The sequence below is a fragment of the Trachurus trachurus genome (genome assembly GCF_905171665.1).
Source record: "Trachurus trachurus genome assembly, chromosome: 21".
In the NCBI taxonomy this organism is placed as follows: Eukaryota; Metazoa; Chordata; class Actinopteri; order Carangiformes; family Carangidae; genus Trachurus; species Trachurus trachurus.
In genome coordinates this window covers 30,525,019-30,538,726 of record NC_139899.1, presented here as the reverse complement: position 1 = coordinate 30,538,726, position 13,708 = coordinate 30,525,019, and the positions used below count along the sequence as shown (strand labels likewise).

Sequence of the window (13,708 nt, the reverse complement as noted above, 5' to 3'; positions counted from 1 at the left end):
TCCACGTCTCACTTGTGATTTGAAGGAAGAAGAAGCTGCACTTGAACGATGCTATGCAGGCTGCAGGCTGCAGGTCCACGCCTCTATCATATATATATAGAAACCAATATCTAACTGCTATTCTCATTAGTGTTAAATACTGTGTTAAACTGCCAAAAGTTTAAAAAGTTGAGGTGAACTGTTACTTTAAGTCTATGTAATGATATGAGGATCTGCACTTGCGTTAAAGCAAGAAGTTAAAAAAGTGCCTTTAAAGTAATTCCTTAATAAAAAATAAAATAAAAAAGAGTAAGTCAACATCCTACAGTTAAACTTTTCCTTTTCTGACTATAACACTAATCTTTTCTTCCCAGCTTAAAATGGATTTAAGACCTAAGACCTACTGGCCTATTAAATAATAATAAAGAGATTGATGATAGTGTTTTTTCTTTTTTTTCTTAGACATTCACTTTGGTACTGATTTTCACATCCACAGAGAACGTGTCAACTTACGGATATTAACTCCATATATTCATACCTCATCAACAGCTTTTTGTTTTTTGTTTTTTTGTCAAACTTCTTATGATGTCGTCTACCGATAATAATAAAGCACATTTTACACTAAAAATGACTGAAAATATGGCACTTGACATCATTATCATGCAAATAAAATAAATTAAAGCTAGAAAAACTAAAAAAAAAGCTCAGTTTAGACAAAAAAAAAAGAAAAAAGAAGATGCGTTCAGTAGTAACAAATGGCATCGTAATACTTAATTCATGTAAAACTTGTTCAAGTGTTATTTTATAGCACACACACACACACACACACACACAAAAATCAAGACACTAATCATGCAGTTAAACGTATCTAAAGTTGAGCAAGCATAGCATGCGACAGTTTCCCACTGCTCAGGTTTCCACCTCCACTACGTCATGGTGTGAGTTTGTCGTCTCACATCCCCACACGCACACACACACACACACACACACACACACACACACACACACACACACACACACACACACACACACACACACACACACACACACACACACACACACACACACACACCACCCACACTGCAAAAACTCAAAGTCTTTCCAAGAATATTTGTCTTATTTCTTGTCAAAATGTCTCATTTCTAGTCAAAACTAATCTCTTTCCACTTTAAATAAGACTCATCACCTAAACATTAACTTGTTTTTAGATCATTTTCACTTGTTTCAAACACATTTTCACTTGAAATAAGTAGAAAAATCTGCCAGTGAAAGCAAGTTTTTTGTGCTTGTAATAAGAAAGAAAAACTTGCTCCACTATCAGATTTTTCTACTTATTTCAAGTGAAAATAGACTTGAAATAAGTAAAAAGTGTCTAAAAACAAGCTGCTTTTTACGTATAACTATGTATAAATATACATATTTTAGATATAATGAGATTTGTTTTGACTAGAAAAGACATTTTGACTAGAAATAAGACAAATACTCTTGGTAAGTTTTTGCAGTGCAACTGAACCGAACCAAAACGCCCTCCCCCAAACACACACATACACACACACACTCATGGAAGTCCTGGTTTTGCTACGAGTTTAAAGTCGTCCCAACTCAGACGTGTCACCTGTCGACAGTGTGGTTAGTTAGTTGCATACCTGATTGTGTGCTAGGAATGGTTATTAACTTAGAAATGGCTTTGTTTTGTGTTTGTTTTTGTGGTTTTTTGTGAAGATCCATGACTTCCTTCCTGTCGCACTTCCCATCAACTCTCCTTCTCTCTCTTTCTTTCTCTTTTCACCGTCGTTTTGGCACCACAGCACAAAGAAAACACACCAAAGTTTCTTTTCTTGGTCACATCATCGTCACAAAGGGGCCGTCGTCTCAGCACAAGCAGAGGGACAAAAAAATCCAACTCTGTCGCCGTCGTCGTCGCCATCGTCGCCTGCGGTGCTCCCAAACCACTGGTCCTTTACACCGATGTAAGAAGGAGGAAGCTGCTTCCCGCTGCGGGCGTTAGAGGTCGACCATGGAGGCCTTGGCCAGGTCTTTAGTTCCCTGGAGAATTCTCTTCATATGACCCACTTTCGATATCCCCAGATCCTGAGGAGAAACCAGAGCGACACGTTAAAAACACACAGAGAGACAGAGAGGAGAGAGCAGCACTGACCTGATGGTGATGCATTCACATGACAACTCAGTGAACATCACGTTTAGTCATTTAAAGGAGAATTCCGGTCATTTTTGACCCCTAAATCGTTGTCCTGGTCACCCAGTGTTGGTTGGAGCAAAAAACGCGACTAAAATTGATGCAGGCAAACCAGAGTTACACCATGGCTACCCGGCGCTAGGGATAGTGGCAACGCTAACCTATGGGGGCAATTCTTTCAACCACAACAAACACTCAGAAAACAATCAGATATCTCTGGTACATGACTGGAATCCTTAGAGACACCACTGAACTCATATAGTGTAGAGTATAAACAGTATAAACTTTGTGTTTTTGCATGTAGCCAGTCACTCACCTCAGATAGCCGAACTCTGAAACATCCTGGAAAGAAATTACTATCCCATCACAGAGCGCCTGCTCTCCCCGCCACAGAAACTAACACTTTGTCCTTGTTGTGATGATTTTTTGGATATTTACAAAAATAAACAGTGGAGCAGTGCAGTGGTAATGTCCAAAATATCTCTGACCGTTTATTTTTTGTAAAGAAATCATCACAACAAGGACAAAGTGTTAGTTTCTGTGGCGGGGAGAGCAGGCGCTCTGTGATGGGATAGTAATGTCTTTCCAGGATGTTTCAGAGTTCGGCTATCTGAGGTGAGTGGCTACATGCAAAAACACAAAGTTAATAACGAACAACGATTTAGGGGTCAAAAATGGCCGGAATTCTCCTTTAATGTGGGGAGTCAAATCAGGCCAGTGCAGCTCCTCTGAATGTAAATGTGAGGTAATAAAACAAACTGATTCTCTGTTTGTTGTTTCTTCATACTGGTGCAGTGAGTCTCTTTGTGTGTGCGTGCGTGTGTGTGTGTGTGTGTGTGTGTGTGTGTGTGTGTGTGTGTGTGTGTGTTGTGTGTGTGTTGTGTTGGTCCACGACTTGTGTAACACACTGAAACATCTTAACAACTATTGGATGGATACAAATGTACAGATATATATGATGCAAAGGATGAATCCAAATGATCCCCTTTAGTTTTCCTCTCGTGCCACCATGACGATCATCATCATCATCATCATCATTAAATTCCAATTATACTGATGTGACTATTTTTATTGCTGTTTTTTAATTTTTATTTTTTTGTGATCACTTTGTGACCTTGTTTAGAGAAGAGAAACATACAGTATATAAAGATTTGTATTATCATATCTCTCATATATGTATATATATAGCCTATATATACACTGTTGCCCATAAAGTTGGAATAAAATATATTTAAGCAATAATATCACACTCAATTAATATTATTAATGTCTGCATATGGTTCAGACCTTGTCTATATCTTTTTATTATATGTTCACCTACTGTCTGAATGGACCGTACAGAGAGAATTATAATATGTCCCATCATCAGGGCCGTTGCTAGGAATTCTGGGCCCCCTTAAAGAATACTAAAGTGGGCCCCTCCCCCTAACTTTTCCAGTTTTTTTTCTTAGACTACGTATGTATTATCATTTTTTATTTAGCCTTCTTTGTTTTGATGCTAATGCAGCATTACACTGCAAAAACTCAAGTATCTTACCAAGAATATTTGTCTTATTTCTGGTCAAAATGTCATTTTTTGTCAAAACAAATCTCATTATACTTAAAATAAGACTCATCATATTAAAAGTAGCTTGTTTTTAGACATTCTTACTTCTTTCAAGCATATTTTCACTTGGAATAACTAGAAAAAATCTGATAGTGAAACAAGTTTTTCTTCCTTATTACAAACACAAAAAACATGTTTTCACTGGCAGATTTTTCTACTTATTTCAAGTGAAGATTTGTTTGAAACAAGTGAAAATGATGTAAAAACAAGTAAATTTTTAGGTTATGAGTCTTATTTTAAGTGGAAAGAGATTAGTTTTGACTAGAAATGAGACATTTGGACAAGAAATAAGACAAATATTCTTGGAAAGATGTTGAGTTTTTACAGTGTCCTATGAGTATCAGTCAGGGTCTTATGCAGAATACATCAGTCATACAAAGATTAGACTACTGGGGTTTTTATTGGCCCCACTGGGCGCTGGGCCCCTAGAATTATCATCACCTTTCTCCCCTATACAACGGCCCTGCCCATCATGCATTGTGCTTGAATAAAAACAGAGCTGAAATGACCTGAGAAGTGTTTACAAGTGTTTTTCATTAAGTCTTGTTTTGTTTGCGTCCAGTGGTTTTCTCTTCACTTCCTGTTGCAGCGATGGAAACATGTGACTCCTGGCCGTGTCACTGCGCTGTGACATCACCGGGGGGCGTGGCCTCAGGTGTGATGCTTCCTGTGGTTTTTAAAGGTAGGTAGGTGGGAGGATGACACGACGTTGCCGCGGTAACCCCGGGGACTGGGAACTGACTGTAGTGTCTAATAGAATAAGTGGTTAAAGAGGTTGAGGTGAGGTGTGGGGGGGATTTTCCGTTTGTGTCACCGCCACCGCCGCCGCCGCCACAAGGAAAACTGTGTAAAATGTTGAATCATGTGACGTTGGACCAGACCACAGACGTTCGTGTGGTCGTTCAGAAACATCTGGACATCTGGTTACTATAACGATGGGAACCTGAGGATGTAACGTTGGTCATCTGAAGCTGTTGAGTCAATAACTACAGATAAATGATCTGTCATAATTTATGAATGGAAAACTATAATTAATGGTTAATCACTCTACTACTAATGCTTTGTAAGTCAGTTATAAGACGATGTGGACGAGACTTTATGGCTCTTTGATTATGATATGTTTATAACGTGTAACAAACAGTTTACTCTCTTTAAAGGGATACTTCACCCAAAATCGATAATTCACCAATTGTCTACTCACCATCATGCCAAGGAAGGGGTTGGAGAACTTTCAGAGTTATGGCTGGCAACGGATTTTCATATAATGGCGGCAGATAGAGTTCACTTTTGAATCGTCCAAAACACACACTATGAAACATCCAGATACTGTACCTCCATACTGCTCGTCTGTACTGACCCAAGTGTCCTGAAGTTCTTCAAACCCTTCCTTGGCATGATGGTGAGTAGATGATTGGTGAATTATTGATTTTGGGTGAAGTATCCCTTTAACCCTCATTTTCCTGGTGTGTTGTTGGATCAACTTTTCTGGTTTTACTGCAGAAGATACAGATATCTGATATCTTCATATACACTGCCAGTTTGGACACAATGGTCTTTCTTTATTTTCATTACTTTCTACATTGTAGATTCAAACTGAAGACATTAAAACTATGAAGGAACTCATATGGAGTTATGTAGTAAACAAAACAAGTGTTAAAGAAAGCTGTTTTAGATTTTTATATTTTTCAAAGTATCCTCCGTTTGCTTTGATGGCAGCTCTTCACACACTTTAGATTCAGTCGTCAGCTTCATGAGGTCGAATCGTCACCTGGATGGTTTTTGTTCTCCGACAGTGTTGAAGGAGTTCCCAGAGGAGCTGAGACCTTGTTGCTGTTTTACCTTTTAGCATCTCAGTCGGGTTTAGGTCCGGTGACAGATAACACTTTTGTGTTTACTACAGAACCCCAGAGAGTTCCATGTCTTCAGTTTGAATTTACAATGTAGAGAGTGATAAAAATAAAGAAAACCCACTGAATCAGAAGGTGTGTCCACTGTCCAAACTTCTGACTGGCAGTGCAGGTAAATCGGAAATGGTATTAATATAAAGTTCTTGGTTTTTCACTTGTCTTTAGGATGAGTAACTGTTCTCCAGTCATCCAGGTGATCCAGCGGTTGTTCTGTGGTCCGTGTGCAAACACAGAAACTAAGTCGAGGCGTCATAGTGGGGCAGATAACTGTAATAATCCTTCATTTCTGGAAACAAGCACCAAAATTGGCAGACATAGGCTACTCCTTGGGGATTGCTCTTTTGATAAAACCCGTTAGCCACCTAAAAATTAAAGATGGTGGCCATTTTTCAAGATGGCCGCCATTGAATACACAGTAATATTGCATTTCGGAATACAATCGCAAAGACTTGTCCTCTTTGATCGTCATGAGCGATCTGTTCATCATAACTCTGCTTCTTCTTCTGGCTGCATCTTTCTTTCTCTTCTCTACTGGGCTTCACTCCCCTCTCCTCCTCCCCTCCTCCCCCTCTCCTCCCCCCTCCCCCCCTCAGCAGAGACAGTGTTAGTGGGTCACAGCGAGTCTCTTTCACAAAGCAACCACCAGACAGAAGAAGGAGAAGAAGCCAAGCAGAGCGATGCAGCGCAGCACGAGAGGAGGAGAGGACAGGAGGAAGACAGAGAGACAGAGAGACAGAGAGAGAGAGTGGGTTGGAGCAGAGGGTTCACACTGGAGGGTGACAGGTGTGTGAACAGGTGTGTGAACAGGTGTGTGAACAGGTGTGTGTGTGTGTGTGTGTGTGTGTTGTGTGTGTGTGTGTACCTTCAGGTCCCTCCTCTCCAGGTGCAGCAGCTCGGAGCCGCGGATGTCGTGTCGGGTGAAGGTGTCTCTGTACTCGCCCAGACTCAGCTGCTCCAGCCAGACGCCCACCTCCTCTGTGCCCCACCGCTCCACTACACACACACACCAGACACACAACACAACACACAACACACACACACATGGAGCAGAGCAGAGAGAGGCTCAGAGCGCCTCACAGGTATTCACACACACACACACACACACCATCGCTCTCTCTCTCTCGAGCTCCTGCACTGCAAAAACTCAAAATCTTTCCAAGAATATTTGTATAATTAAAGCAGATATCAGTGGAATGTTTTTGTTAATATAAGTCCTAAATAGTCCTATTTTCCGTCAGCAATCACTTACATGAAGTATTTCAGCCTAAACACGAGTCTCTCCGTCACTCTGCTCTGCTGTAACCCGAGGAGAAAATTTTCCTTGTGGGATACAAGTGTTATCCAATGAGGAGAGAGAACGGCATGAAGGGCTGTGTGTGCAGCCAAGGGATGCGCGTGAATGTGGTGACGTAGCACGAGGACCAATTGATGCCTGACAAGGGCGGGGGCTGCTAACTCATGGTGCGTTCAAAGAAACTCGTACTTTGTGTTTTTCCTTCCTGTGAAGTCATACCAGTTCGATCTGGTACGAGTTCACGGGTCGGAAGTTACGAGTGGCCGTTATAGGGAACTTTCACAGACAACAGGATGGTAAAAACACGAGCTACGGGTTACCTGGAACGCTACCAAGTCGTAGTTGTGACTTGAAGCTGTAACTTACGGTTTCAAAAGCCTGCCTTGAACGCAGCATTAGCCGAAACGGCCGTGAAGCTGATATCTGCTTTAAATGATAATGTTTCATTTCTGGTCAAAACTAATCTCTTTCCACTTAAAATAAGACTCATCACCTAAAAATCAACTTGTTTTTAGATAATTTTCACTTGTTTCAAACTAATTTTCACTTGAAATAAGTAGAAAAATCTGCCAATGAAAGCAAGTTTTTTGTGCTTGTAATAAGAAAGAAAAACTTGCTCCACTATCAGATTTTTCTACTTATTTCAAGTGAAAATCTGCTTGAAATAAGCAAAAAGTGTCTAAAAACAAGCTACTTTTTAATGTGATGAGTCTTATTTTAAGTATAATGAGATTTGTTTTGACTAGAAATAAGACAAATACTTTTGGTAAGATTTTGAGTTTTTGCAGTGTGGACATGTCGTCACACAAATTGTGAATTGTGGTAAATCACTGAAGGAAAAGATGAAGGAGAAATAAATAAATAACAAAAGGGAAGGAAGAGAATAGGGAGAGCGGAGGTGGCGGCAGCTGCTGGCGAAGGAGGAAGAGGAGGAGGAGGAAGGAAGAGTGTGGTGAGAACATGGCCGACGGCGTTTCCAGGACGACTGGAGGAAGAAGAGGAGGAAGAGGAGGAGGAAGAGGGGGAGCATGCATATATACTGTGTACATACTGAACTACGGTGGACTCAGATCAGAAACACACAGAGAAAAGTGGGAGCAGGTGAAGGGAGGCGGGAAAATACAGCAGGAACCAGCCGGCAACGAGAGGAGGAAGAGCTTCACTGTCTCCTGATCTGACTCTGGTTCACTTCTCTCTGCTGCTGCTGCTGTTAATATTTTAAAAAGTTTGTCTAACTAACTAATTAATTAACAGACTGATTATTATTAAAGTGTTCATGTTGTTTCCTCGCTGCAGCCTCGTTCCTCTCCTGAGTTTGTGCCGTGACTTCGTCTGAAGTGGCGGCTGAGAGCAGGATGGATGGATGGATGGATGGATGGATGGATGATGGATGGATGGAGCGGACGAGGGTGTGTGTGTGTGTGTGTGTGTGTGTGCGCAAGGTGAGGTGATGCATCTTCATCGTCATCATCTTTATGAGTTGTACAGTATCAGTGGTTAAGTAACATCGGGTCTTAATCGCTCTGAAATGTTAAAATTATTCGATTTAATGCTACCGTCCTTTCAAAATAAAATCAGGAACAAAAGCTACACGATTGGTTCCTGCTTTTATTTTGAAAGGATGGCAGCATTAAATCAAAAAGCTACACGATTGAGCTTTTTGATTTAACGCTACCATCCTTTCAAAATAAAAGCAGGAACCAATCGTGTAGCTTTTTGATCTCATGCTACCATCCTTCAAAATAAAAGCATGAACCAATCATGTAGCTTTTTGATTTAATGCTACCATCCTTTCAAAATAAAAGCAGGAACCAATCCTGTAGCTTTTTGATCTCATGCTACCATCCTTTCAAAATAAAAGCAGGAACCAATCATGTAGCTTTTTGATTTAATGCTACCATCCTTTCAAAATAAAAGCAGGAACCAATCCTGTAGCGTTTTGATTTAATGCTACCGTCCTTTCAAAATAAAAGCAGGAACCAATCCTGTAGCGTTTTGATTTAATGCTACCACCCTTTCAAAATAAAAGCAGGAACCAATCGTGTCGCTTTTTGATCTAATGCTACCATCCTTTCAAAATAAAAGCAGGAACCAATCGTGTAGCTTTTTGATTCAATGCTACCATCCTTTCAAAGTAAAAGCAGGAACCAATCCTGTAGCGTTTTGATGTAATGCTACCATCCTTTCAAAATAAAAGCAGGAACCAATCGTGTAGCTTTTTGATTTAATGCTACCATCCTTTCAAAATAAAAGCAGGAACCAATCGTGTAGCTTTTTGATTCAATGCTACCATCCTTTCAAAATAAAAGCAGGAACCAATCGTGTATCTTTTTGATTTAATGCTGCCGTCCTTTCAAAATAAAAGCAGGAACCAGTCCTGTAGCTTTTTGATTTAATGCTACCGTCCTTTCAAAATAAAAGCAGGAACCAATCGTGTAGCTTTTTGATTTAATGCTACCATCCTTTCAAAATAAAAGCAGGAACCAGTCATGTAGCTTTTTGATTTAATGCTGCTATCCTTTCAAAATAAAAGCAGGAACCAATCGCGTAGCTTTTTGATTTAATGCTACCATCCTTTCAAAATAAAAGCAGGAACCAATCGTGTAGCTTTTTGATTTAATGCTGCTATCCTTTCAAAATAAAAGCAGGAACCAGTCGTGTAGCTTTTTGATTTAATGCTAACATCCTTTCAAACTAAAAGCAGGAACCAATCGTGTCGCTTTTTGATCTAACGCTACCATCCTTTCAAAATAAAAGCAGGAACCAGTCGTGTAGCTTTTCGATTTAAATGCTACCATCCTTTCAAAATAAAAGCAGGAACCAATCGTGTCGCTTTTTGATCTAACGCTACCATCCTTTCAAAATAAAAGCAGGAACCAATCCTGTAGCTTTTTTGGTTTAATGCTACCATCCTTTCAAAATAAAAGCAGGAACCAATCATGTAGCTTTTTGATTTAACGCTGCCATCCTTTCAAAATAAAAGCAGGAACCAATCGTGTAGCTTTTTGATTTAACGGTACCATCCTTTTAAAATAAAAGCAGGAACCAATCGTGTAGCTTTTTGATTTACTGTAATGCTACCATCCTTTCAAAATAAAAGCAGGAACCAATCGTGTAGCTTTTTGATTTACTGTAATGCTACCATCCTTTCAAAATAAAAGCAGGAACCAGTCATGTAGCCTTTTCATTTAACGCTAACATCCTTTCAAAATAAAAGCAGGAACCAATCGTGTAGCTTTTTGATTTAACGCTGCCATCCTTTCAAAATAAAAGCAGGAACCAATCATGTAGCTTTTTGATTTAACGCTACCGTCCTTTCAAAATAAAAGCAGGAACCAATCGTGTAGCTTTTTGATCTAATGCTACCATCCTTTCAAAATAAAAGCAGGAACCAATCGTGTAGCTATACGGCTGTCAGTCACAATCATGAAAGTTTGGTTGACGATCATAATTTGCTGCACAAATAATTTCGATTAACGATTTAATTGTCCTTTTTCTGATCATTTGATGACACTATTAATTAAAGTAACAGCCTAAATATAATTTAATAATACCACATGCACCTTATGAGGAAGAGGGAAAAGCTAAATCCGTGATGCCAACGTCAATAGATGCTTGTTGAATATTACTGTAGAAATTAAACAGTTTGTGGCTCCATTCGTGTGTCATTAAACCACAGAAGACGAAGAACAAGGGGGCGCGATGTGATGATGTCATTAAAAGCTCAAACGGTGGAGACAGAGATGGACATATAAGACATTTCTGTTGAGTTTCATCCAGATGAATGGAAACCATGGGAACCAGTATGCATTAAGTGACTGCGGTGATGTATAATAACTGTGTCAGTGTGAGTGAGTGTGGACGGCGTCGTCTCTCTGTGACCGTACGTCCCGTCTGTCTGTCCCCGTGGCCCCTACCTGACTGCGGACTGGTCTTCTTGGCCGCCTTCTCCTTCTTGAACTTGGGGACAATGCGGAACATGCTGCTGCGACTGTTCCTCTTGCCGTAACCCAGAGAGTGGTCCTGGTACATAAGCACAGTCAACCTATAGCTTTTTCATGTAGCGACTCAGCTCTCTGCTTTCCTGGAGCCAACCACAGACACAGTGTGGGTGTGTGTGTGTGTGTGTGTGTGTGTGTGTGTGTGGCCCCACAAAGGCAACACGCAAAAACATCTAATTACACTCTATAACAGTGGTTCTCAAAGTGGGGGTCTGGGTCCCAACGTTTTTTTTTCCAGAATGATTACATTTTTTCCAGAAATTCTTGAAATTTTTCCAAAAATTCATGTTCATTCACAATTCAGTTTAATTTGGTTTTTCTCAGTAGCTTCCTTCTCATTTTTCATTGGATTTCATCTGATTTAGTGGATTTAATGACCCATAATAACCCAAATACTTAGATGTAATGTATTGTTTAAATATCCATAGAAACAAGCACAGAAACATTGACTGACTGTGACTAAAAATTAAAGTGAAGTAATTTTCAATAAACAAACTAAAACTGATAAAGAAGCTGAGACAGACACAGACTGAGTTTGTTCTATATATATACTGTATATATATGAATAATAAGACTTAAAATGAACCCTGAGCCCTTTTCTCTTTGTGTTTTAACTTGAGTCTCTGCTGTAGTTACCTACTGCTGCAAATGTGACTGTTTTTAAATCCAGGTTGTGCTTATGGTTGAGTTCAATAATAATAAATAATGCTAATTTATATAATTATTATGATCTTGTTTTGTGGTGTACATCGGTCTAGCCTCTTGTTTTCTGTCACTTTCCTGTTTATTTTGTTTTCACTATTTTCTTCTAAACTCTTGTTTTTAACGTGTCTGATTTCTTTGTATCACTGATTGTTGTTTTTACGTAAAGCTCACCGAGTTGCCTTTGTGGGGCAGCAGTGTCAGTGTTGGTGTGTGTGTGTGTATGTGTCTGTGTGTGTGTAAATGTGTATATGTGTGTGTGTGTTGAGGCTGCTTACCTCCTCGTCGTTGGGCTGCAGGATGTGGTAGAGCCACGGGATCTCTCCCAGTTTAGCCAGTTCCAGCTCCACACTCTGCAGAGCGCCGGACAGCAAATCCTCCTCCGGGGGGTCCAGTTGCTACGGAGACGGGACGAAACAACACACACACAGTGTTATTATATAATATGAGTAGAAGTATTAGAGTCATTAAGACCAGAGAAGTGAGAGGAACTGACAAGAGAGACTCTTCCCAGCAGCAGAGACTCGGTCTCGTTGTACAGAGCCTTGACGGTGCTCGCCACCTCGATCGCCGTGTTCCTGGTCAGATTCTGGAAACAAGATGACAACAAGAACAACTCAGTAAAATCTCACACTACAATGACGCTGTTACTGTTACTGACAATAAGATGCACCGTTATATATACACATCAGCTGGTCGGAGAAAAGCTGTTTATCTGGAATTAACCAACTCACACAGGCTCTGCAATGCTTGCACTGTATCACTCCGCCTCGTGATACAGCGCGTCGCGAAGCCTGTCTGTGTGGAGGGATACTACTGAGTGAGTTGGTTAGTTCCAGATAAACGGGAGTTTAGGGGGCGATTCCAAAAAAATGTGACATATTTGAGCATTTTATTTAAAAAGTAAGGCAAAAGTTACTTTTTCTGGTAATTAGTTACTTTTATAATGTAGTAACTCAGTTACTTTTTGAGGAGAAGTAACAAGTAACTATAACTAATTACTTTTTTAAAGTAACGTGCCCAACAGTTGAACAGCCACCTGCTTTGCTAACAACATACTATCATTGTGCTTCTTTATATTTCTTGCACTGCACTTCTGCAGTGGAAGGGAGCTGCTAAACAGTGTTTCATTTCATTATGACAATAAAACTCTATTCTATTCTATTTTATTCTACTGTGGGTCATTTGTGCTGTGACATTATTATCTTTTAATGGTAGAAATATCACAGCTCCCTTGTGTGCAGCATCTTTAACTTAAATCTCTGCTTTAGTGACCTCTAGTGGCAGGTTAGTAAGTGATTTCTTTACTTTTTAATAAGATTTGAGGAATGGATTCAAACTAAACCTGCAGCTTCTCTGGTGTTTGATTACAGATCCAACATTAAGAAACTCTTGATCTTCGGCTGCTCACCTCTGGGAACTTGGGGTGTGTCTTGTTGATGGCGTGGGACGCAGCGTTGACAGCGTGAGCCAGCTCCTGCTCCAGAAGCCCGTTGGTCTTTGCAGCCTCACATATCCTGTCATCACACACACACAGCTCATGTCAGATCAGAAGACATGGTTGATATTAAACCTCCTTCACACACACACACACCACTTCATCATGATGTTCACCTGGTGATGAGCTCCTCTGCTGCTCGGGCGCACATCTGCACCATCCCCGCCTCCTCCTCCGTGGCCAGGTCCACCGACTGCTGCGGGTAGAGGTGAGGCCGCAGAGGAGCCTTGTCGTACTTCAGCTTGTCCTCCCACGACTTCAACGTGTTCTCAAACGCCTGCAGAGGAAAATGAGGTAATGCCATGTTTAAACAGATCTACACTGCAAAAACTCAAAATCTCTCCAAGAATATTTGTCTTATTTCTTGTCAAAATGTCTCATTTCTAGTCAAAACTAAACTCTTTCCACTTAAAATAAGACTCATCACCTACAAATTAACTTGTTTTTAGATCATTTCACTTGTTTCAAACTAATTTTCACTTGAAATAAGTAGAAAAATCTTCCAGTGAAATGAAGTTTTTTGT

The 13,708-nt window shown here is 40.2% G+C and overlaps 1 protein-coding gene across 1 annotated transcript in view; it reads right to left on the bottom strand.

The window, feature by feature from the left end:
• Positions 1 to 1,866: 1,866 nt before the first annotated feature.
• Positions 1,867 to 13,708, bottom strand: part of dgkh (diacylglycerol kinase, eta) — an 84,421-nt gene continuing 72,579 nt past the window's right edge. Inside the window, exons 22-28 of the mRNA XM_083997039.1 lie at positions 13,301 to 13,461; positions 13,098 to 13,203; positions 12,183 to 12,275; positions 11,965 to 12,084; positions 10,901 to 11,006; positions 6,552 to 6,682; positions 1,867 to 2,070 (exon numbers count right to left, since the gene is read on the bottom strand). Coding sequence (XP_083853165.1) covers positions 1,984 to 2,070; positions 6,552 to 6,682; positions 10,901 to 11,006; positions 11,965 to 12,084; positions 12,183 to 12,275; positions 13,098 to 13,203; positions 13,301 to 13,461 — 804 coding nt within the window. The 3' untranslated portion in view covers positions 1,867 to 1,983. The remainder of the gene's footprint in view (positions 2,071 to 6,551; positions 6,683 to 10,900; positions 11,007 to 11,964; positions 12,085 to 12,182; positions 12,276 to 13,097; positions 13,204 to 13,300; positions 13,462 to 13,708) is intronic.